General features: G+C 44.4%; 1 protein-coding gene across 1 annotated transcript in view; it reads left to right on the forward strand.

Annotated features, from left to right (window-relative positions):
* GLIS1 (GLIS family zinc finger 1) overlaps nucleotides 1-26,734 on the forward strand; it is a 163,593-nt gene that overhangs the window by 108,469 nt on the left and 28,390 nt on the right. The window contains 3 exon segments of the mRNA XM_083157349.1: nucleotides 2,482-3,134; nucleotides 3,137-3,414; nucleotides 23,152-23,313. Coding sequence (XP_083013475.1) covers nucleotides 2,482-3,134; nucleotides 3,137-3,414; nucleotides 23,152-23,313 — 1,093 coding nt within the window.

Raw genomic sequence — 26,734 nt, forward strand, 5'->3', positions numbered from 1 at the left:
TGGCCACGGGTTGAAGACCCCTGCTCTAGAAGATAGTAGACAGTATCTGATTGGTTAACCATAGCAACATCACATGTGAAGTAGAATACACGCCTTAGTAAATTTCCCCAATTATGTTCAAATGAGTTGTTATAATAATATTTTTTCTCCTCTTGATGCACTGTATGCTTTTTTATATATATTTTTATATTTTTTAGCTTAAAAGTAACCAGTTGCTATACATGATTAAGGTATATTTAAATGAAAATAGAGTAATACAAATAAAAAAGGTGTGTGTACGATATATGCACCAGGACGATAGTTTTGATTGTCAGAAATAACGTCCATTTTTAACAATAGGTCAAATTTACATCCGACCTCCACACTGTCTGATCCAATATTTCGACTTTCGAAAACATTCTGAAAGTTGAGAAAAGATGTGGATCAACTAATCCTCGTCTTTTTTTTTTTTTTTTTTTATAGGAGATGGCCTCTAATTTGACAATTTAGCGTCCGTTTCTGACAATGCAGATTCAACGTTTTAAAATAGTAGATAGGGCAGTGCTGATTCCCAACTGAAAACGGCTTAGATTGAATAGGTGACGGCCGATATATCGGAAATATCATCCAGGGTTGATTACGTTCCTTGGGTGTAGCTAGTGAAAATTCTAATTTTAATATATTTTTGCTTGTTGATGGACAAGTACAGGATGTTTGTGCACTCACAAGCACAAAAAGGTTTTTGCAGCTATGTAAAATAAGAATTATAATTAAGTGTATACAGTCTATTGAATATTAGCGCCTGGATGTTTTTGTGTATTTTCTGCTCACTGCATCGGTAGACAGTGGGACACACCTCCCAACAATCCCTGCAGCTTAGTTACAGAATTTGCATCTCCACTAAACTGCAGCTCTAAGATACAAGAATTCATATCCCGTCATATGAGGTAGATATTTTTGTTTGTGGTCTGCATAGATTGACAGTCTGCAGCCATTTGAGGGCAAGGATGGGGCAATGACGACCATCTTTTTTTAAAATAGAGGGATGTTGCCGCAATTTTGGGAGAGTGTCGGTTCCAAAAGATAGATTTTATGGCCTCTACTTAGGGAGCTCGGCTCTGGCTTGCGTGACCTCATTGCAAGGTAACACAGCCATTTAGGATTTAGGGGTCAGGCTGCCCCTAGGCACAACATTTTTGCCCCCCCCCCCCCCTATTTTAATATAATTATTATTAAGGTCTAAGTCTATATATATATATATTTTACATACAAATTGTACTGTAGCCCACCTCAAAAAAATGTAAAGCAGTCTGGACTGCTAAATGTATGGAGGAACCGGACGGAGGGAGGGTGAATTAACTTTATGTGCAGTCTCAGTCAGTCTCTCTCACACTGACTGACTGCAGGGAGGTTCGCGCTGCTCAGCCTAGCTGCTTTCCCCGCCGGCGGCAGTGAGCCAGAGCAATTCAGCTCAGCTCACCCAGCGGCGGAGCCAGGCGCGCAGGGGGACCGTCGGAGATAGCCGGTGATGTACTCTGCATGGCAGAGCGGGTGGGCAGCGGCGGGTGACGAACGGCACTGCCGCCGAAATATGATGAATCATGTTAGCGGCGGCGCCACTTGTCACTTGCCGCTGCCCACCCGTTCTGCCATGCTGCTATTTAAAAGAACGTCAGCCTGCTGGGCCTAGGCACAAATCCGGCCCTGGGTGTTGCGGGTGGTCACGGATCACTAATGCAAGCAGGAGGCATCTACTGACATCAGGCTGCAGTAGCATATCAGTGCATTGCTGCTGCTGCTGCTTCCAAGCAAGCAGTAACGATGCCATCTCCGTATCAGATATCTCTTGCAATACAATACATAGAACAATACAGTAGGGGATTTGCATAGGATAAAGTCCGACAGCTCTGGCTCACTTAATCCTGTTAAAGGGCTAGATGAGGATGGCTCTATCTGTAGGAGGGCCCTGCTCAAGCTTACAATCTATAGGGAAATAGGCATTGATTCAGCATTCCCATGGATCACCATAGCCATCCAGAGAAGGCTAGCTGAAGAAGGCTCCATCTGTACCTCTAGGTCTTGTTTATTTCGGTTTTGCTCCCAATTGTAAAGCGCAGGGATATGCCGGCACTATATGAAAAATATTAATTAAAAAAACAAATATAACTGAGATGAAAGTAAAAGGGATACAATAAGGGGTACTGAGCAATATAATAAAGTCAATATGGGGGAATCAATACAAGACACTACAAACTATAGTAATGAGCGGCATTGGTGTAATATATATAAAATATAAAGTTGGTACCAAGGGCTGTAAGAACGTGGGCGGTTAAACTGAAGGATGTAATAATGAACAGAGTGACCATGACCAGACAAATAACATACTGAAGGATAGAATGTGAAATATATTGAAACAAGGGACCCTCAAACCATAATGTACAGTAGAATTATTTAATATCTGGAAGGTAAAATATGTCAATTATTTGCCTTGTTTTCCTACAGGTCTGCCCGGATTCCCACCTCTATGTCTTTGCATCCGAACGGGACACACCCTGCCAGTCGCATAAAACAAGAGGGCCCCTGTGACTTCTCAGACCTGTCGGCCGCATCTCGCCAGTTGGGCATCTCAGAGTTAAGGGCATCTTTGCTCCCTGACACAGCTGCCACACACAATGGGTTTAAAACGTGTCTTTCATCTTACTTTGTAGACTCTACACACAGCACTTTCCCAGGCTCGCTGACAGCCAGCAGCACGTCTACCTCTGCCCGGCTCCAGTCTGGAGGGAGAAGGGGATGTTTCACTGACAGTGTTGAAATTGTGGGAATTATTCACTCCTCTCACACATCGCTGCCCCCTTGTGTGAACACCGTTTGTGTATCTCCACCTAGAACTCTTTTTAACTCAGGGGGTGTCCCTAACTGGAGCCCACCAAAAGCATCCCAACCTGAGGGTCTCTGTGGATTGCCCTCCTCTGCACAGTGCCTGCTTCCTAATGAGTGTGAACTGAAACCTGCAGAACAGGTGAATGTACCATGCACAGAGGGCAGTGCCAACCTTCTTCTGAGTGCAACACCCAGTGACTGCAGTAGGCTTAATTACCTAAAGCAAGAACCAGAGGATACGTATCAGCAAGGACTCCTGTCTCCGCTCCATCTTCCCTTGCTATGTCCCCAAAGACATTTCCAACGGATGAGCAGAATGAACTTGAAGCGCAGAGGAGGCAGCTTTGCCGCTGGATAGACTGCAGTGCCTTGTACGATCAGCAGGAGGAGCTTGTGAGGCACATTGAGAAGACGCATATTGACCAGCGCACGGGAGAGGATTTCACGTGTTTCTGGGCTGGATGTGCAAGACGGTTCAAACCTTTCAATGCACGCTACAAACTGCTTATTCACATGAGGGTGCACTCTGGGGAAAAGCCAAACAAGTGTATGGTAAGTGCAAATATTCCAAACCGAACGTCTTTGTGGGAGGTGTATCAAGCAGTGGAGAGATGTAGATGTTGCCCAACACAACTAATCAGTCTACTTTTTATGTAGCACCATTTAGAAGGTAACAGCTGGTTACTATGGACAACCACTCCAGGTTTGTTAATCCACACTCTAGTAAATAAACCACTAGAATCTCATTGGTTGCTATTGGAAACTGTTCTGACCTCTTATCTAGATACCCATAAAATGCTACATCACTTGCAACTAGGGATGCCGATCCTGAGGTATTTTTTACAATCCTGGAATTCGGGATTGAAAAATGCCCACTCCCAGGACTGGCTTCCCTAGTAAAAAAAAGGTACTTGTGTATTACCACGGCTCCGGCGCGCGCAACTTAGTTGCCGTAGCAAAAGTAGCAAACATTTTTTTTTAAATGCCCCGTTTGAGCCGCCTGGGAGCTGTGCGGGCGGGCAGCTGTGAGCCCGGCGCCGGGCCGGGGAGCTGGAGGTGCATCTGGGAGCTAGGCCGGGCAGCGGTGGGCGGGCCTGTGGATGGGCAGAGTGGCTGTTTAGCCTGCGCAGAGCCCCACCCAAATTTTAAGCCCCCCCCGAACTTCGTCGGCAGCTCCCCGGGAGGGCTTCATCGGATTTGGCACTTGACGTGACATTTTTACATGTGATTTATTGCATGTGCTTTATCGCATGTAAATATAGCACTAAAGGACTACCGGGGAGCTGCCGGGGGAGTTCAAGGGAAATTGGATGCGATGAATCAGATGCAGCCGTGGTGTACACTGACAGCGGTGATTCTGATTTATCTTATGCGCTGGAGGTTCAATCTCCCGGTCCGATGCGCTAGGGGCTGTGCATCGATCTGATGTAAAACACGTGCGATTTGGACGCTTTTCACCCCATTTCTTAGGCCAATCCGTCGGAACAGGGACAAAATCATATAAGTGTATAACCTTAAATCTCTTTTGCACATGTTTCATCTGCCCCATCTGCAGTGCAGCATGTTTTTTTACAGTTTACTGTCTTGCTCTACTTACAAACAGGACCTAGGCCCAGAGCCTGCACATCGCAGCGAGTGGTCGTAAAGTGAATATCGTATGTCCCCAAGTTATCTGGTGCTTGTTAAAAGTGAATGTAACAACAGTTGTGTCCTCATTCACCTGTCCTTAAAGTGCACCAAATAACCCTACAGACGCACCATCAAAATAATGGGGCAGATGTATTAAGCCTTAACAAGAGATAAATGTAAGTGTGATAAGGAGAGATAAACATCCAGCCAATCACCTGCTAACTGACTTTTTTCAAACACAGCCTGTAACATGGCAGTTGGCAGGTGATTGGCTGGACATTTATCTCTCCTTATCACACTTGCATTTATCTCTTGTTAAGGCTTAATACATCTGCCCCAGTGTGCCTAAAGCGATGTATCGCTGAAGTGTATGGCCATCTGAGCTGCCCGGGAACTTCCCTGTCGGCAGGATCCATTCACATGTGATGTATCGCGTGTGACCCTGTTCCCCACCGCCGGACCTGAGGGGGACGTCAAACACTTCCAATTTGGGCCGATTTCTTGTCTCAATCTGTCGGGAGTGGGTGAAATTGAACCAAATCGGACTAGTGTATCATACATCCCAACATGATCCTCTCCAGGAGGGACACAATGCTCTGTTCCTGGACTTCCTTGTTAATGTATGATTGCCATTACCACATTTAAATTGGTAAGAAAGGTGCTTTACCACAGGTGATATTAATAACCCATTAACAAGCCAGTCCAGGAACAGAGCATTCTGTCCCTCCTGGAGATAAAAGATAACAGTTTGGAAACCGCCATGAGCAGAGCCATGCGTCCCAGCATGCAGCATTGTGCGATTGTACACTGCCACCATTATGACAAAGGTGCAAATCCTATATCACCAGGACACTGTTCCAGAGATATATAAGTCAAGGGCAGAAACACTGAAGTATGAGAGTCTGACCACATCCCCACAACACTCGCATGGCACACCCATCAAATGTGTCCGAAAAGTAATTTCACCCTGTGCTCTCTCTACTTGAGACGCTACTTTGGTGGCGTTACTTGCTAAGCATGAATTATGCCATTCCCAAAGGCCACAAGAACATGGAGATGTGAACTCCTCCATGCTGCAGGTGATCCTTGTATTATACGTCATTCCCTGTATGATCAACATCAGGGGGCAATGTGCTTTGTATAATGGGTATATGCACTGGGCAATATGGTATCACAGCGGCTCTTCTAGAGAGTTGGATACCCTTGTGCAGGTACCGTCTGGGCCCCCTTCTTTCTAGCCGGAAATTCCTCTAGCATCCTTAACTTCTATCTTCTATTAGGCGGCATCCATTTTGGGAGGGACATTTTCAAAGGGAGTAGGCATGACGGGATTGCAGAAGAATGTATATGGCAGACAAGTAGCTGCAGGTCCCAGCAGCGGTGTAACAGTAACCCCTATAGACACCCAGTGCCTCCAAGCCACTGCAGCATTTTCTATTGCTACGCCGCTGATCCTAAACACATCACCTATATTGGTAGTCGTGCCTGTATACAATATAATAAGTCAGAAATGTCATCACACAAAACAACATTGTTTAATGCCAGACTAAGATATTCTGTGCTCTAATACACAAAGGAATTTGGGCTACTTGAAAACAGGAAATAAATGAGACATTTTAATTGTAAATAAGTGGTCCTATAAAATGCCAGTTAATCCTTTTATGATCGTTCTACAAAGTGAACACAAGGTAATGCCCAGTGGTAAGAAGCTCATCCCTCCATCTGTTATCACTTACTGTCCGGTCCTCCTCCTCGTCTGTACACAGAAGGATTCCCTGGTTTCCATGTCACTGTAATGTCCCCGCTCATCTCCCTCTAACATTCTACAGCAGCCTTCTCTACGGGCCATTCACTAAGGCCATTCGGTAGTAAAAGGAAGCCGCCTAATCTCCCTGCAATATCCTGTTATGTTTCATACTTAGTATGTGTTATTTTAGTTTTATTGCATTTGAAATTTATCTGCATTATAATCAGAAAAGTGTCCAACCAAAATAATGAGGCAATGGCTGCAAGACCTTCATGTTTGAAGATTAATTTTCCTGCTTTCTTAGATTCAGTGTTCCAGACAATTGGAATTTTGATTGTCTGAGACAGCAGAAATTAGTGAACTTAATATGCTTTTGTATGGAAACAGAATAAACTCTCTCTTCCCAGCCTGTGCTTCATGCTATATACTCAACTGTGTAATGTGTGGATGAGAGTGGGTTGCGTTATCGATGTAGGACTCCAGCACAGGCCTCATGAGGTAATTGCTTGAAATCTCAGTTTGCAGTATATATTAGTAAATCCATGGCTCTAACTGTGCGGAGTTTGTATATTCTCCCCGTGCTTGCGTGGGTATACTTCGGGAACTCAGGTTTCCTCCCCACAATCCAAAAATATACTGGTAGGCTAATTGGCTCCCAAAAAAATTAACCCGAGAATGTCTGTGTGTGTACATGTGGTAGGTAATATAAATTGTAAGCTCCAATGGGGCAGGGACTGATGTGAATGTTCTAATATTCACTGTAAAGCGCTGCGGAATATGTGTGCGCTATATAAGAAACTGTTAATAATAATAATAATATTGCATACTGCATACCACCGAATGTCACAGACCTGAGCAATGCATAACCAATTGCTCATACCAAGGAATACTAGTGCCAGAGACGAGTGTACGGAGAATAGGTGGCGCGGCCTCCCGGACAGGGGGCATGGCCTATGATTGCGGTGCTCCCACGAGGCCACGTCCTGTTCCTCTTCTGTCTCAGTGAATAGATGCTTTGCACACAGCGTCTATTCTGAGCACAGCAGCTGAGACTCCCAACTGCCCCTACCCCAACTGCGGTACAGTGCCGGCCCGGGGTGGGAAACAGGACTGTCCCGTGAAAATCGGGACAGTTGGGATGTATGAATTGCTTCTTAAAACACTAGGCATTGCTGATGTATTTATATTCAAGACCGGTCAGATTTTCATTTTAGGGGTAAATTAACTAAAGCTTCTTAAAATGTAAAGAGGTTATTCTGGGGTAAATGTAATAGGCTGAGATTTTTAGTAATATGCCGTCTTGTTGGGTAAAAAAAATGGGCAAAATCATACGTTTGACATGTGCAATTCGGTGCGATTTTTTTATGCAACTAAAAAAAATTGTACCCTATTACATTTAGCCCACTGTTTTATAATTTCTAGGATGCAATAGAGAAATTATAGACAGACTCTGTTGGTTGCTATGGGCAATGTCACTGCAGAGATAGCAGCCATCCTCCTGCATGGGTTCCGGATGACTCATTGAGTTGGGATTCTGATGGGCGTTCCTCAAACATCTAATCCTGACAGATGGAATCCCTACCTAAACAAGCTTTTTTCCCTTTTGGAGGTCCACAACCCCCATAGAGGGAGAATAGAATAGGTGGTCTCACAAGGAAGCAGCATGGTCAAATTATAGTACTCCCAATTCAAATTACACAACACAGTTGCACAATTTTATTCCCATTAGCTGTATGTAGTGCCTCTGATTCATATTACACCACATAGTAGTGCTCCTTATTCAATTTATGACACACAGTAGTGTCCCTTGTTCACATTGTCACTCAGTAGTGCCCCTTATTCATGTTACGCTACACAGTAATACTCCTTATACATGTACACAGTACATGTCACTTATACACATAATGGCCACAGTAGTAGTGCCCCTTATACACATCTCTGCCTCTGTCACTCCAGCAGCTCTATGCCCTCTATTCCTCCAGCAGATTCCCCTCCTCTCTCTGTCCCTCCAGCCCACTCCACCTTGGCTTCAGCATGCACAGAGTCTGCTTCTCTTAGTGACTCTTCTTCTCTTTAGCAGTGGTGATGGCATGACATCACATACACCACGCTGGAAAAGAAAGTCGTTTGCAAAGGTTTTTCTGTTGGAATTACTGTGCAGGCCTGTAGTAGAGTTGAAACTAATTCCCCCTACCATTATAGGTGGTGGAAAGCAGTTCCACCCAGTTCCCTCTCCTCTTATTCTTCATTATTATTTACTATATCGCCTAGTGTGTACACTGAATATAGTTAACGACAAATGTTATCGGGGCCAGGTGCTCTACCCCGGGTAGAGCAACCCGGCATTTCATTACTGGTCACGACCAAGGTATAACCTGACCTGTGTTGCAGTGCGGTGTAAATGGGTAAACCATTCCATTCACACTATGGAGGAGGCAGTGCTGTCACCCTCAAGCACTGCCTCCTCCCACGCCGCTGCTCCGCCCTACTCCCATGTGATGTCAGTGACTCGGCAATAAGCAGGGGTGTATGGGGAGCTTACAGACTACAAATGCCGGGTCACTCCTGGGACAGACCCCTGTCCTAATCCCAGGTGTGACTTAAGGGTCTAAGGGGTATAATATAAGTACTGTTGTCCTATTTGACCTGGTCCTATCTAATTGTGAGATATGAAAATAGTTCAGTACATCACCACTGAGAATGGTAACCCATGCTAGGAAATGATGATGATGACTGCTGGAGGGTTTTGTAGATTCTTTGCTGGAAGTAGCCAACCTCACAAGACCTCATTTAACATTTTCGTACCATCCATGTGGACTCGGATTGGGAACGGTAAATTTTGCCTAGCGCAGTCGCCCGTAGCAAGGCGGGTGAAGCCATACACTAATTGGGGGTCCATGTGTTCATATGTGGACATGGTAAAAAAAAAAGGAAAAGCTAGTGTCTGCATTTTGCTTATGTTGACCTTTTCCAGTGAAGACCTTTTGGGGTCAACCTAGACATTGCTGACCTAGACATTGTCGAACTAATACACCACACCTGTGCGCCTGGACAAAACATACTGCAATATTAGGGTTTCAAATACATTTATTATTTTGCATGCAGGGTAAATACTTCCTGCTTTTGTATGTAGCCCATACATTCTGGACAGTTTTACTCAAAGTGGTTATATCTGTGAATTAGACCGCATTGTATATGAGGAACTATCAGCTGTCTCATTATGGCCGCGATAGGACGAAACAGTGAAGAATTAAATGGCGGCAGGCTGAAATGTTCATTGTGTTTTTGCTCCTGTAGCATTTCCTAAAAGTAAAACAGTGATTGAATGTGCCCCATACTGTGCTCAGAGATACCCTACACATACAGTAATAGTGCACTGCAAATCAGCCATAAATACCGAACACTCATCTTTCAGGGAATGTAAATAGGATCCAAATGTAACATTCCTAAACTGTAAATCTCACCTCTGCCTGCAAATAATTGCTGCCAGCTGCGCTGTGTAGAATTAATACATCTGGAGGGTACTAACCCTTACAGGTCAAAATTTATTGCCTTTGGGAATCTTTCACCAGTCATGGACTTTATGAGAGGACCAAGAAGTTTTATTCTTCAGTGATGTAATGGCAGCGCACGCAGAGCTTGCGGTGGATGCTCTGTACACACTGTTATAGTTACAGGCTACTGTGCAGCCATTGCACAATACAGTTGTGCACACAGGTTTGACAGTCCAGTTGGGTAAAGCCCCATCAGTGGCGTAACTACCTAATTTGCGCCTGCCTGGCCGCATCTGCGGCCAGGCAGGCACAGAAAACTGTCTGCAGTATGGGGGCAGCCATTTTCTAAGTGTCAGTTTTCATTATAGCAGCATAACTATAGCCCCGCAGACCCCCGGCGCCCACACTTTCTCTGCGCCTCCCCGCCACCGCGGGGGCTGCGGAGCTATAGTTACTCCACTGGCCCCATACATACTACACAATGCTGAACAGGGCTGATATAGTTAATAATATCGGCCGCGGGTCGACGATATTGAGCATACACTGAACGATATCGGTAAACAATATCGTTTCGTGATGTCAGTGGAACCTGCTGAACGTGCGGGTCATTGGCTGTATAGCCAAATTGACCTGCATGTTCAGCATACAGCGAGGCCTGATAACGACACGCGGTAAGCGCACAACGTTAGCGATATTGAGTGTACACACTAGCGAATATTGTAAACTATATCGCTCAGAAGTCCCTCTCAGAGCGATATCGTTCACAATATCCTTTAGTGTGTATTGTATTTGTCAAATTAGTTTTCTAGTCTTTATTTGAATATTTAGATCTCAGGAAAACAATATGAATGAATTTATTGGCAGATTCTAGACCCGAAATGAGGGGTGTGCAATATGTTTCCAGATGCAAAAAAGTATTATATCTACGATGGAGTCTCTGCAAAGCTGCATGCACTCAAACCACTTGGGTGGCCCAGTCTGAAGCAGGTATGTCTTCTCCATGCTGGATAAAGGTCTCCACTGTGGCTTCTGGTGACTCTAAATAAATCCCTTTCATCTTGCACTTTATTTGTGGGAAAACAAAAAAGTCCAAGGGGGACAGGTCTGGACTGTACAGTGGGTGACCAAGCTCCTGAATGTATTCATGGGCCAGAAATTCCACTACTTTACCGGACTTATGGGTAGGAGCATTGTAGCGATGGAAATGGGCATCAAAAGCACCTGGAAATGGCTTCTAGCACTTACCATACCAGTCCCCCATGATGCTGCTACACAAGTAGCTACATGACCATTATTGACCACAAAAAAAAACCACCATATGCTTGTTCTTTCTGCACTCATGTTGGAACTTCTACAGTTGTGCACCACCAACTGGGGTCCACTGGGTCAACTGTTCTTTGGTCTCTGGTTGAAACTACATCCAGGATTCATCGCCATTGATGACTGACTGCTATCAAACCTGGCCAGCGGCACCATCACCTTAGCTTCCTTCTGCTTTCGAGTGAGCTGATGGGGCCACGAGCATGTAGAAACCTGGCCAAGCTTTTTATGGAGTATCAAGCCGATGGATCCCAATGAGATGCCTATCTCCTTCTATAACTGGGCCAGCGTTAACATCTCCTGCTGTTGCAGACCACTCTTGTAGCTGTAGAAGCTCGTGGCTTTCTAGTGACCTCTGGTGAGTCCATAATGAGTTTGTGAAGAAAGTGAACATGCCGACTTCTTCGGTGTGCAGTGCTGCTTATATACAGATCTGAGCCTTGACATTTCTCAAGAACTTTAGTCAGAGGTTTCATTTCAATAGATTGTATCTACTCTACCTATGTACCGCACATCTGAAAACGTATTGCACACTCCTTGTAATTACAATTTCTTGACAGACTTCTAGCACTTGTAGCACCAGACTGCATCATTTGTTTAGTGTTATCCCAGCTGTGTTTGTTCTGCAAATTGACCAATATAGGGGAACGTTTACTAAACAGTTCTATTGAAGATAGAGGATATTTCCCATAGCAACCAATGAGATTCTATCTATTATCTTCGTTGAAGGTGCTAAAAAAATAAGAAGTAGAATCTGATTGATTGCTATGGGAAACATCCCATCTTCAAAAGCACTCCCATCTTAGCAAAATGTACCCCATAGGGGTGTATTCAATGATATTTGCGATCTGTGACAGCAAGATCTGCTGACTGCTCGATGTCACAGCTCACAGGTTTTTGTAGCAAGGGGGAAACGGCGTGTGCGGCCGCTAAAACAGCGAGGATCACGGCTAAATGCAGCAAGCTCCCTGAATTTTGGGGAATCCTCATGTCCTGTGACAGCAATCTGTATGCTCAATTTGATACTAGTCATCATAAAGAACTTGCTCCAGATTAAGTTTTTTATGCAAGTAATACATCAGCAAACAGTTATATCACCCTTCCGTCTGACTCTACTTAGCCTTTGATACATTAACATGCCCCCTTTAAGTTTGCCTGTATCAAAGCACCCTGTATCAAAGCACCCTATTACTCCCCATTACACCCCTTAGGTTACACGTAGAGATGGAATTCCATGCATATGACTCTGGGTTGGCTGTTCTTGTGTACACCTTCATTGGCAAACATAGGATCTTTAGAGGGGGGTTTCCAAATGTAATCCAAAATCTCCCACTCCGCAACACAATGGAGTAAGTACGGGAGTCTGGAGAAAAGATCTTGAAAATTGGTGATTTTATACACTGGAATACAGTATTAATATTTAACAGTACAGATGGTCTATATACAGTAGGATAGGTTGTTTGAAACATTTAAATAAGATAAGTGTTCAGGAAAAGTTTTAACATATCATAATAAATAAATGCATACACAAACATGTTAGAACCAGTACTGCACGTTCTAAGCTCACAATCTCCCATTTCATGGTAAGGCTCCTGTCTCTTCCTCCTGACAGCTACTCTCTGGTCCATTGCGATGTTTGAGGGCTCAGATCCACACATACAGTAAATGTGGTAGAAGAAGCTGGTACACTAGTCATGTGCAGCAGCTCTGCTCTGTCCCTTACACTGCATGATGTGCTTGCAGCCCTATTGATCTTATTATATACCAGTTCTATTGTCATAATTTAAGGCACTTGCCAAGAGGAGGGGTTTCCGAGCAACCAGAACACCCCCCCGCGTTTGCCTATGACTCTGGATTGGCTATCCTTGTGTACACTCTGGATTAGCTGTCCTTGTGTATACTCTGGTGTTTTGCATTCACAGTACGAAAACATGTGTACATTCAGCTCGGCGTAAGTCCTACAGTGCGGAAACTCAAAAAAAAATTGTATTTCCAAAAAAGTCTCTGTTGTGCTGGGAAACACGAAGCTACGCAGCAGTTACATTTATCTATGTTCATAACTTGGAAATCCTAATGAGCTAACATTGCAATAAAGCCTGCTTCATCTGTATGTCTCATTCATTTTACCGGTACCTTGTATTCATTAGAGCTTATGTTTTACCTTTTATATTCATGTCCAGCAGAACGTTAGTTATTATTCTCATGTTAATTGCTCATTATTCTTAATTACATTGATTAAAATGAATCGGAGCTGCCTTGATAGTTAATCAGTGTAGCTAATATGACATGTCTTTATAGAAGCCAATTTACCATGGAGAACAGTAAATATCTACCAAGCAATGAGCTTTGACATAAATCATCACTTAAGAGAACCTGTGTGTTATGGAGATAAAATAGTTCTAAATAATGATGTATCTGTTTAATGTCCTATTAAGGACTCAGTAATGGGATATATTTGCTGATGTGCTTCTGTCTGGCATCGATCATAGAGATGTATTATAAATACATTGCAGTGCACCCGTGCATAGGATTGTTAGAATAGATTAATAGCTGCTGAAAAAGTTTTTGGAATGTACTATAATTGTAGTGTAATTAGTGACAAATTATGTACAGTAAAAATAACAAATCTGTACAGATCTGTCCATGAAAACCTGTCTTCTAATTGGGGTTATTGGACGCACTACTGATTTGTGCCCTGCGTCATTTCGCACCTCATGGTGAAGCTTTTCATCCTGTACCTAGCAGGTATCTGGTGGACTTGGGTACCAATTGCATCAAATGTCTTAGCATTGGATATGTGAGTTATGAATTATTAAACTTTCAGCTTTAAATATTTTTGAGTGCCAATGGCTTCCCTATCTCTCAGAGGGTCAGATGTAATAATGCCTGAGTTGGCCGGAGATAAGGTTTCCCAGCCAAACTCAGACGTTATTTAATGGGGCAATCATTTTCTAGGCATGGTTTTACCTTGTAAATGATTGCTGCTTTAATCCGTGAACCCACACCTCCGGGCAACTTGGGCATCATTGCATCCAGCACCTGGTGCAGTTTCGATATGTTCAGGCTAGGGATGGACATCCACCATTGATGATTTGGTTTATGGTCGATGTTGAATAGTTTTGATATCGAGGAGGGATAACCAGATGGTTTCCCACCATCGATGTCAAGCTGCAATGAATAGTTTGTTTTGCCTTTTTCCCCAAGAGGCCGGGACACTGGGCGTAGCTCCGGCCCCAACAACCGTGAAGCCCAGCCCCTGTATTTTGATTGGCCCACAGGCAAATCAATCAAAGAAAATCGATGGCCATCCATTGCATAGTTAAACACTACTGATGGCCAGTTGCACTTTTGCCATTGATGGCAAAGGCAGCGATGGTCATCCCTAGTTTAGGCACACTTTGGCAAAAGGGGTGAGTGAGGGGGCATGACCACATGAGTAGGGGTGTGGCCTCATGGTCTGAACACCTGTTTTTTGTCACTCTGGGGTCCAGGCAATGCAGACAATTCCCGTGTGCAGCAAATACAGTCACTGTTCACACCAAAGAGAAGCCTAATGGGAAGGGTTTGTGCCCAAACACCCCCCCCCCCTTTTCGTTCAATGTGGGGCATTGCTAGCTCTCTCCAAAATGCTGGTCTGCACCTGGCTCTTCCTGCTCTGTGAATAATGCTGTAGGCATAATTATGCAGAAGAGCGCTGAAAGTGCTTCCCCCAATTGTGCAGATGGAACACACTGAAAAAAAATGGGACAATCACGAGGTATGGCATTTAACCCCGCAGAAGGTATGCCATTTAACCCCGCACTGACCAGACCAGACCAGAAGACTGACCAGACCTGCCAGACTCAGTGACTAGTTGTAGCTGTCATCGTAGTCTTCATTATAGTCATGTAACTATTGGCTTTGTTTCACAGCAGAACTAATTTCAGTGAGGTGCTCATATTCCCTCCCTCGTTGCAGCACACAGCAGACTCAGTGACTCACTAATGGCCAGGACAGCATACAGCTGTGTGACCTATGACTTCTTGTCATCGTGTCCCTGCACATACCACACCTGCGTCACCTGGAAGAATACAGTGTTGCCTGGGCCAGAAGTTATCCCTGGCAGTCCGCTGTGGTGGGTTTTGCTGGGGCAGGACAAACCTGCCCTGGTAGGTTTGTCTTGCCCAGCAAAACCCACCACGCAAGGGGTTAATAACCGGCACATAGGTCATTAATCGGTCGGGGCCTCACCGGAGAACAGTGGCCCAGACAGATCGCTCGGCACACATCACTGGCACATCACTGTGTGCTTAGTAATCCCTCAGACTGCTCATCGGCTCGCTGCGTCTGTAGGGTCCATAAGAGCGCTGTACTGTATATAAAATAAGAATGTGACTAGCTGCTATACAGCTGTTCAGGAGCACCAGCAGGACAATAGAGTAAGAGACATATTAGTAATAATTTATGGACCCGGTGAATGTAGCATTCAGTAAAGAATGGAGATTCCATCAATGAATTATATGAATAATTATATGTTAAAATCAAATAATTTTGTTGTTGCAATCTGTCATTTTCAGGGGCTAACCGCAAGTATCTCACATCACATTGTCCAATACATGGGGGGGGAGGGGGGTTATGTATTGGGGGCTGTGACAGATAGTTGAGATATCTGCTGCTTCCACCAGTTTCAGCTGCAAAACAGCCACCAGAGGTTGTGATGGCATTTCCTAAACTGTGAAAGTTACCAAGCACCGGAATTCAGGGAACCATTTCTCAGCTTGGCCCCAGCCAGGAACCCGGCATTTGGGGTGATAGCCTGCCATTTTCTGGGTGTGTCTGAAGAAACGCAAGTATGATAAGGTTTTATTTTTTAGAAAGGTCTGTGACGACAGCGATGACCACTTCCACCAATTTATACATCAATTATCAATGGATTTACATTACATGAAAATCTTGTGTCGAACTTTTCAGTGTCGTCAATGTCAACCATTTGCTTCTGTCATCCTTCTGTCAAAGTCTACCATTTATAGGTATCGACCTAGTCACTTTGACCTAATGACTGCCAACATAGACATATTTTCGACCTAGAGACTGGATAGCGCTGCTCCCCTGTATTGATAAATCCCAGGATCCCTCGGGCATCTTCATAGAGCATAAAAGTTTTAGTAAAAGATAGACATAAAAAATCTTATAGTAAATATAAAAAACAGCTTAGCCCTAAACACTCGGAGAACCCTTTAGGAGCCATAGGCCGTAACTCGATTAGAAACAACAACCCCCCCCCCCCCCCCAAAAAAAAAATAAAAGACTCATGGGCATCGCGGCAGAGTCGTTATGTTGTCACTTTTGGCTTAGGCTGGTACTGAAGTAGATGCCAACTAGACCAGTATCCCCAACTTCCCTCACACCTCATGCATGAAAATCGCAACCTACAACCTCTTCGGGGGGGGGGGGGGGGGGGGGGGGGGCTGTGGTCTGTATTCCTAGAAGGTGGCACGTGCCTAGTGGAAAATTCACCAACAAAGCTTTTTATGAATCACTATGCAGCCAAATGCGGATCACTATACCATCGGAAAATACACATCCGGAGGATATTTATTTTATTTACAGTTTCTTATATAACACAGCAGATTCCGTTGCGCTTTACAATGGTAGACAGTGATAAAACAAACTGGGGAACAATGGACAGACTTGTAGGTAGGAGAGCCCTGCTGCCAGCTTACAATCTATAGGGATATAGGAGGGAAACACAAGGACAGGCACCAGTCATAGCATAGCAGTCCCACCAAGTTACAAGTCCAGAAGGGAAGCTATATAATACATAAGTGCCTCAGAGGGTTATGATAGGCTTGCCTGAAGAGGTGAGTTTTCAGGGAACGCTGGAAAGTTTGGTGGCTAGTGAAGAGTCTTATTGTGAATACAGTAGCTTTGTAAATTAGCCGTATTCTCCATTCAATTTTTCCATTATGTCTGATTCCGTAATCGTCCGTAATTGTCCTTAGTAAGTTTCCCACAGAGAATCAGCACATAAACTGCCTGATTATTGCTTTTCATTTTCTTAAGTTTTTCTACATAGCACATCGGCATGCCTCCATAATGACCTCAGGGCTCCTGTATATATAATATGTATGTTGTACTACCCAGAATAAGGTACTTTTGGTACGATCTTGCCGTCATAGCGGTCTGCGCTCAGCTCTATGTAAAACAATAATTTGTTAATATCAGGCTGAAAACCCCACTCAAACTGTGACATGCCTGTGCCTGGCTCTGTACTGAATGGGACCTTTGTTTGGTGCTGATGTAATGTATACACAAATTGTATATCTTGTATTAAGTTTGTAATAGTCATGGCTGCATCACTTAATCAAAACACTGACTGATGGCAGAAAGCTTAATTAGCTGCTTCAGCGGGAACGCTGCTCGTTAAATATTGTGATTAGATTAATTAGAATGGCTTTTGGTTACGTTTCTCGCTTCCGTGCACTGTGAATTTTCCACGGTGGTCTGAGATCACTTTAGTAATGCATTGGCTTAACCCGCTCATTGCCAGGTGGGCAAATGTTATTTGGTTACTGAGATAGCAACAACATGTAAAATGAAAGGCTGAAGGTAAGGGGTGGATGTAGGGTTGTACTTACACTGGTTTGCAGAGGGTAATTTACCTGACTTCACACTGCGCAGGCTCTGAAAGTGAATGCACACAGTATGAACAATGCAGAGATATACACAGTTCACTCGCATTGACTCTTGCTACTAAAAAGGCAGAATGGGTGTGGGAAGGCTCTTCTTCACGTAGGCTCAGTTCCAGGGGCAAATAGAGCCAGCTTATACATAACTAGAGGTATACAGTATATAAGCTGCCCTCTCTGGCCATAAAATCAGTTTTTTTTCAGGAAACGCTGTCTCTTCCTTATCTGTTAACCTGGTAAGTCTAAAGCCCTGTACACACACATCGATTTGCTTTTGATTTGATGTTAGATTCGATTTTCTATAAACTCACCATCGGCAACCTTTTTTGCCGCACACTTTAACAAAACTTATTTAACTTATAACTAAACTTAACACTAAAAATAACGAGACAGACACAAGTGCTGGCGTTTAAAATATATTGTCAAATTTATTAATTAACATTTAAATATCTCTGACTATTAAGTGGTAGGCGGCCCTAAAGAACGGTCATAGAAAGGAGGGGGTAAAGATCACACACACCATTCAAACATCGCTGGTGTTCAACTCTCCCAAACACACCCACCTGTCCGGGTGGTGCAGCCATCCCCTGTCCAAGGGGCATGTGCTGACGACATATCAAATGCTGGGAGAGCGCACCCCACTATCCTCAGATGATTTCAAATATACAAGACCGTTCTTTACCACCGCCTGTAAAGAAGAAAAATAGGAATGGGAGGGAGGGGAAAGCTGGATCATAGAGGAAGTTTACCCTAACTTCCTTCTGCCTTAAGCATAGACAGCTCCACCCTACACCCTGATTGGCTAATCCCTACAAAGTCAGATCCTTGGTACTTAAAGTGCCAGCAGCTCAGGTACCTTCGGTAGTTTATGACACCTCCTGCTTAAAACAGCAGGCGAGTCGGGGTGGGGGCGCCCCGGTGCCGGGGGGGGGGGGAGGTTGGTACCTGTGTAAAAAAACTTGCGTCCCTGCTGAGTGCTGGTGCGTGCAGGGGTGTCCGTGCCGCTGGGGGAGCCTGCGGCGCTGTTATTGTGTATAAGCTTGTCGCGCCCGGCGGGGTCCCTACAGTGAATAGAAAATAACTAGCGCTTCCCTAGTGCTAGTTATTTTCTAACACGCACCAGCACTCAGCAGGGACGCCGGGGACGGAAGTTTTTTTTACACAGGTACCACAGTGCTGGGGGTGAGGGGCGAACTGCCGCCCTCCAGGTGCTGGCGCCCTAGGCAAATGCCTAGAGCTGCCTAGTGGTGGTGCCGGCCCTGAAAACAGCCCTCGGTTTTCTTTAGATCTGGCATTAGATCTTTCCATTTAATTTGGCATTAGATCTTTACTTTTGCATTAGATATCGAATTAGATATACATTCATGGTACATATTCGATTTACTAAATCAAATTCGATATTTCCTTGGCTGCACAGTAGATTTTTCTGTTCGATTTTGTGGAAACAGGAGCGTGCATCGAATCGAATGTAGATCGAAAGTGACACAAAAAACATTCTATTTCATTTAGGATTCTTCTATAGGCAAAATCGAATCGAAAATTGGGAAAAATCTATGCATGTGTACAGGGCTTAAGGCAGGGGTGGCCAAACCGGTCCTCGAGATCTACCAACGGTCCACGTTTTTCAAATCACCTAGCTGGTGCACAGCTGTAGTCATTACTAACTGTCACATTCCCCAAATCACCTTTCTGGTGCACAGCTGTAGTCATTACTAACTGTCACATTCCAAAAATCACCTAGCTGGTGCAAATCTGTAGTCATTACTAACTGTCACATTCCCCAAATCACCTAGCTGGTGCACAGCTGTAGTCATTGCTAACTGTCACATTCCCCAGATCACCTATCTGGTGCACAGCTGTAGTCATTGCTAACTGTCACATTCCCCAGATCACCTATCTGGTGCACAGCTGTAGTCATTACTAACTGTCACATTTCCCAGATCACCTAGCTGGTGCACAGCTGTAGTCATTACTAACTGTCATATTCCCCAAATCACCTAGCTAGTGCACAGCTGTAGTCATTACTAACTGTCACATTCCCCAAATCACCTAGCTGGTGCACAGCTGTAGTCATTACTAACTGTCACATTCCCCAAATCACCTAGCTGGTGCACAGCTGTAGTCATTACTAACTGTCACATTCCCCACATCACCTAGCTGGTGCACAGCTGTAGTCATTACTAATTGTCACATTTTTAAACCTGCTGCTTTCATTCCTACTATAGATCCACAGGTTGAACTGTTGGTAGAAACAATAGTTTCTATCAATTAAAAAAAAGGTGATGTTGCCCATAGCAACCAATCAATTTCTGGGATGCAATAGAGAAATTAATCTGATTTGGTTGCTATTGGTAGCATCACCATTTTTTTTTTTTTAAGCTTCTGTAATTTACCCCTAAAGCATTGGTGGGTAAAGCTGCCAGTGTTCCTAAGCTGGTCAGTGCAACATATTTTATATATTATTCAATCAGACATAATACAACTAGTCACCACCCTTGAATTCCCCCCTCAGAGGTGAGGAGCAGCGTTAGCTTTTTATTATATAGGATGCTTGATCTGTGGGAAGGTTAATGTTTCATAGCACACATCTGGTGGACTTATAATTGTAGTTCAACGGCATCAGGAGGGCTACAGCTTGCCATCGTTTGATCTGATCTCTGTAGTGTAACTGGCATTCGAAGTACCCGCTGTGTTAGTGCCATGACTGTTCTTTATTACATTTATTATCATTTGACTCATCTGTGAAACATTTACATCTTCTGGAACAAGCAAATAGATCTCTGGTTACACTGCTGCTCTTATTAACCCTGTGATGCCCAAACATCCGCTGGGGTTCTATCCTCTAATTCAGTGGTTCCCAACCTGGGGTACTAGTACCCCTGGGGATACTCTGCAGACCAGTTGGGGGTACTTGAAAATAATATTGGTAATGGCGGAAGATGAAAAAAAGTATTTCGATGGCAGAAGACCCATTGCCATGGAGAAGAACCATGTTTTGTCACTTACGGTTCTGTCTTCAGCGTCATCAGCATCATCAGTGTCTCATTGTGCTTTTGCCTGACCAGCAATCCACGGGGAGCTTCCCATGCTGCCCTCAGACATCAGCAATCATCTGCCCTGCTCTGACACAGGTGGAGGAAGCAGCGGCATTAATCCTACAGGTGTTAGTGGGAACCCTGTAGACAATACACAACCAGCGGCCAAACATGGAAGGGCACAATTCCTATGCATTACTCCTTAATATAAGGATATGCATAAGGATGAGCCCACTTCCACTCCACTCGTAAGTACTGTCTATATTTCAAATTGAGAGGGGGTACTCTTCAATAAAAAGCCTAATCAAGGGGTACGGGAGAGAAAAAAGGTTGGGAACCACTGCTCTAATTGAAAGACACACGCTTTCATGCCCCTTTATCAGAGTTTAAGAGGACAATGCAAAGGAATAACTGGAGAGGACAGATAAGGAGTAACAATGGGCCTTATTCAGCATGGATCGCTGATCTGAGAAGTTGCTCTTGACAGTGAGTAGAAATCCGCCGCCCAGACAGAAAAAAAAAACCACCCTTTGCAAATTCCACTCGCAGATCCATACTCAAATCCCGAATATAGAAGAGACTTTGCCGCTGAGGCTGCCACGAATCTGCAACTGAGGCCGGGTGAAAGTGGTCATCGCTGATGTCAGAGATCCTCCCCAAATATGCCTGAGTACACCTGCGGTTTTCTGACACATCCAGAAAATGGAAGGTCTCTGGCCAGAAACGCCGGCTTCTGTCACTTTAACTTCGGCTACATTGCGTTTACGATCTGTACACATTTTCATTCACTATTTCTCCTCGCACATGAACAATGCAAACAGTACGCATGTTCAGTCATTCAATAATTGCTCAATTTGCAAATTCTGTAATTAGTAAACCATGCTAGGCCCAATATCTGCAGCCGGGACATCATCTCAGTCATTATACAGCAGTTCTCCTTCCTTGTAGACTCATGTCAAATTACCACAGTGATCATTCTCCAGGGGGGCGGCGGGAAGACAATGCACGTGGGGAGTGGGGGATGCTGCATAAAGCAGCATGTAACTGCCTTTGATCTTCCAGATTGAAGCAGAAATAGCCTTGCCATGCTAGTCTATTTATGCTTCCGATACCGTTGCCGCGGGCCCGCACATCGGGATCGGATCTAGATCGCAGGCAAAATCAAATTGAAAACGTTTCCAAATTGTATCGTGTGTATGCCTCATTACTGTAAGGTGATACAGAGGATTTTTTTGTAATGGTTAATCACTTTTCTTTTCTTAATTGGCGTACTAACATTCAGGCCCGTCGCTAGAAATGTTGGGGCCCGGGACTGACCTTCAATCCGTGCCCCCAGCGGCACAGCGCCACCCCCCGCCTGCACCCACGTGCACCCTGTCCCCATTACTTACCAACATCCAGCGGCGGCGGCATCTCCGTCTCCCTCCATCACGGTCCGGAGCGCACACTGCACAGTACAGCCTGCAGAGGGCCGAGCCCCTCTGTGTCCTAGGCTGGCGCTCTGCAGGCTGTACTGTGTATTGTGCTTTCCTGGCTGGGGTCTGCCGGGTGGGGGAGGCCCGGAGGCAGGGTGCAGGGGGTTAGCCGTGCCGCTGTGGGCAGCTGCCCGGGCCCCTCCAGAGGCCGGGGCCTGTGGCAGCTGTACCCACGGCACCCCCCTGTCGGTGGCCCTGCTATCATTTATCTCCATCAATAGTTTTTATTGAAACTTAATTCCATTATCCACGGAAAAGGAGGGGGTACATTAAAAAGAAAGCGGAGAAAATACAGGTGTGTGTGTGAGCAATAAAAGTCCACATTCAGTATACAAATAACACATATACACTTGTAATAGTCGTACATAAAACATAAAATTAACCAACATGTCTGTAGTATAAGAAAAAGATAAGAAGACAATACATTGCCTTGGCCAGGGCCTACAATGCTTTTAAAACGGCCTTGTACAGAATGCTGACTTCTGCGGTGTCCACGCTCATTCCCACTTGTGTACAACTCTATGGGTATTCAATCCCTGGTCACGATTGCCGATCTCTCCCGACAGCCGTGATCCTGGCCTGTTTTCGTTTTGCTTGACCTCATATCGCCAGACAGGATTCAATGTCCCGCCTGGCGACCAGCGAAAAGGAGGCGTGTCTGTGTAAACGTCCGTGGATTGTTGAGATTCGGACATGTTCTCGACAATTCGTGGCCGTTATCAACAAAACCACCGACAGCTTTTAAAGTCGCTATTTCCCCCATCGGAAATAATGGCAGGGATTGAATACCCCCCATGAATCGGCCACCGTGTCATTTTAAAAACATTGTTAATTGACTAAATATTTTTTTCAGTGAACACGCAGAACACCTGCTGTAATATGTGACAGATCTAATGGAAGTTTCCTGTAACTTTATTATAGTTTGAAGGCTGCAACAAGGCATTTTCTAGGCTGGAAAACCTGAAGATTCACCTACGGAGCCACACTGGGGAAAGGCCGTACCTGTGTCAACATCCCGGCTGTCAAAAGGCATTTAGTAATTCCAGCGACAGAGCCAAACACCAGAGAACCCACCAAGACACGGTAAGAAATGATAATAGATATTGATAAAATGTCTGTGTGTATAGAAGTTACTACAGATCATATGAAATGCAGCTAGAGATGTCTGAGCAACTGGAACTGAAGTGCAACAAGAACAGAGATGAGTCCTTTTAAAAACACAAATAGGAACCAGATGGAGTTTATTGAGCTGTTGTACAATATCTCTGTTATTGTTCCTGCGTCTGGGTTTGTGTAGTGCAACGGCATTTTTACATCTGTTTATTGCACAACAATCTGGATGTATAAGAATTGTCCAACATTTTCACAGTGAGATCATTAGATTAAGGGGCCCATACATCAGCGTAGTTTAGGGGCAATTCCCCATTCTCCTGATGCCTGGCTCATGGGATCATGGAAACCTAACATGTTGGAAACACTTGAATAGCAGATTCCAATCAAAAAAATTATATAGATCAGAAAGATTTTTGATTCTTGATTTTGACAATTCCTGGAATGATCATTGATGTCTACCAATTGGCATTTTTATTGGCGTCAGGGAATCGCCCTACTGGATCTATGGACACGTTACAGTTGGAAAATGTAACACCAGAACGATGCAGACCGTAAGATGAACGTCTCATGATCTGTTGAAACACACAATCTGCATACGATCTGATCCTGATCCGTATCCAGTTGAAGGGGTCGTTTTTAAATCCTACCAGCTGCAGTTAGGATCTGAAAAATGACCGAACGACCAGCGGGGGCACGCATCAGATCGGAACCGGATCAGAAATGGCCCAAAACATGCCCAATTTACATACAATCAGTTGAGATTGAAATTAGGTGTTTTGAGGCCAAATCGTTCTAGTGTGTACCCTACATTAGTGAACAGCTAAATTGTTCTAATGCCCCAATGAGAAGAACAGTTTGATCCACTTTATGATCTGAGACCGCTAGGATTGGATATCAGAACCATGTCCCCTCAACCAGTGCTTTATGTGATTCTCCTGATAAACATGTTCCGTTATTATTATTATTAACAGTGTCTTATATAGCACACACATATTCCGCAGCGCTTTACAGAGAATATTTGAACATTCACATCAGTTCCTGTCCCAGTGGAGCTTACAATCTATATTCCCTACCACATGTACACACACAGACACAGACATTCTAGGGTTAATTTTGTTGGGAGCCAATTGACCTACCAGTATATTTTTGGATTGTGGGAGGAAACCAGAGTACCCGTAGGAAACCCACGCAAGTACAGGGAGAATATACAAACTCCACACATTTAGGGCCATGGTGGGAATGGAACCCATGACCTCAGTGCTGTGAGGCAGTAATGCTAACCATTACACCATCCGTACTGCTAGAGGAAGTCATATAGCAGTGATTACACTATTTAAATAGCCTTTCCCCATGCCGCAAGAATTTTGGGGCCTGTTTCAGCATGGATCGCAAAAGCAAAATCTTTCTCTAATGTACAAAACCATGTGCACTGCAGGTGGGGTAGATGTAACATGTGCAGAAAGAGATACAATTGGGTGGAATGTGTTCAAACTGGAATCTAAATTGCATTGTAAAAATAAAGCAGGCAGTATTTAGCCTGCGCAGAGACAAAATAACTCACCCAAGTCTAACTCTCTGCACATGTTACATCTGCCCCACCTGCAGTGCACATGGTTTTGTCCAATAGAGAAAGATTTTGCTTTTGAGATCCTTCCCGTTGTCAGGAAATAGCAGCGGCTGATGGAATATGCCTGTCAGTATTACATTTTGGCCAACCGCAAAGATAACGTTTGTACGATCCCATAAGTTGGACAGCTGCCTCATAACCACTATACAGTGTCCCATACATACATTGGGGGTGATTCTTGTTGGATTGGGCGGGGCCAAAATCGTCCCCGTTCCTACGGTACACATGTGCGTATTGCGGTTTAGGGGGTGGCATCAGGGGAACACTACGCATTTTATGGGTGTCCCCATAAAAACATTGAACGTTCCCCCTGTGAATGCAGGCGTAAGGGTTCCCTGCTGGGGGCGGGTGGCTGACGGAGAGCGGTGGAAATAAGTCAGTTTTAAATTACTTTTATTTCCAAAGGGGAGAGAAGTCATTCCATGGTGACCATCTAATGATTTCTCTCCCCTTCGGCTGCATGCAAGGGCATGTGTTTGTGTACATCCCTTTGCATGGTACAGGGGGGATTAAGCAGCTCGCTAAGCAGCGAAAGACCGATCCCTAACGAACGGTACTGAATCAGGCTCATTGTCCCGTAGCCAACACGCACACTTCCCAATATAGACACTAACACACTGTCCCATAGTCACACACACTGCCCCATAGTCACACATGCTGCTCCATAGAAACACACACACACGCTGTCCCACAGACAAGCATACACACCTCCCTGCACCCCCTCGCAGCTCCAGTCTCTCTCTCCACCCCAGCCCCCCTTCCCCCTGCAGTCCTAAAAGCTTACCACTGAGTGGGGACCTGGTTTGCAGCATTGTGGGTCAGGGCCTGATCAGCTGCACACTGGCAGGTAGCCACAGACCCTCTGAATTTTCTGCCAGCCATGAGGCTGCTTGTCTATGAGATCTGGTTGGCTCAACTAAATTGAGTGGCAGCTGCTGATTGGCTGTTGGTCTACAAGCTCTACAAGCTCCGATTGGCTCGCGGCTGGCACAGCGGGGCATACAATGTGATTGGTAGCAGGCACAATGTGGCATATAATGGGAATTAGCGACAGGCACATTGTGGCATATGTTAATTAACAGAGGGCAGAGGGTGGCATAAAATGTGAATTGGCGATAGGCACAGTTTTAGGCACTAGTCGGGGGGGGGTTAGGATTAAATAGGCTGTGTCCATCACATCCCGCTGTTAGGATCACATATTGCAATGCAATCTTTGGCAGTAAGATCCTGCCCAGATCACATTGACAATGTGACCAATAATAAATGGACCCTTCTGGTAAGTTTTTGTGTCAGACATACAAATGACATTACTGGATTAGATATTGTAATTAAAGTTCATTTTCATGACACACTGATTCAAACATTGGGTCAGAGTATCAGTAGATATGTGAGCAAGTAACATCAGTCTGTCTAATAGAAAAATGCAGCAAACAATGAAAACAGGAATATAATAAAAAGTTATACATATATTCATGGGATAAATTAGGCTAAGCAATAGCTGGCTTCATTTAATTGTAGCATTGACAAATGTGATTTAAGAGCCAAGAGAAAAAGAAAATTATAAACACACAACGTTCTATATTTAATGGGATATCTGTTACTTAATAAATGCTGGCCCTGTTTACTGGTAAACAGCGCTGTGTAATGCAGTACTGGCTTGCCAGCATGTATAACTGTGCTAAGTGACATGTTACTGACTGAAATGTATTAAAGTCTTCAAGATCCAGTTAAGCACATTACAGAAAATACTTTTAATGGAAAACA

This window comes from Crinia signifera, chromosome 8 (genome assembly GCF_055691185.1).
Source record: "Crinia signifera chromosome 8, ASM5569118v1, whole genome shotgun sequence".
Taxonomy (NCBI): domain Eukaryota; kingdom Metazoa; phylum Chordata; class Amphibia; order Anura; family Myobatrachidae; genus Crinia; species Crinia signifera.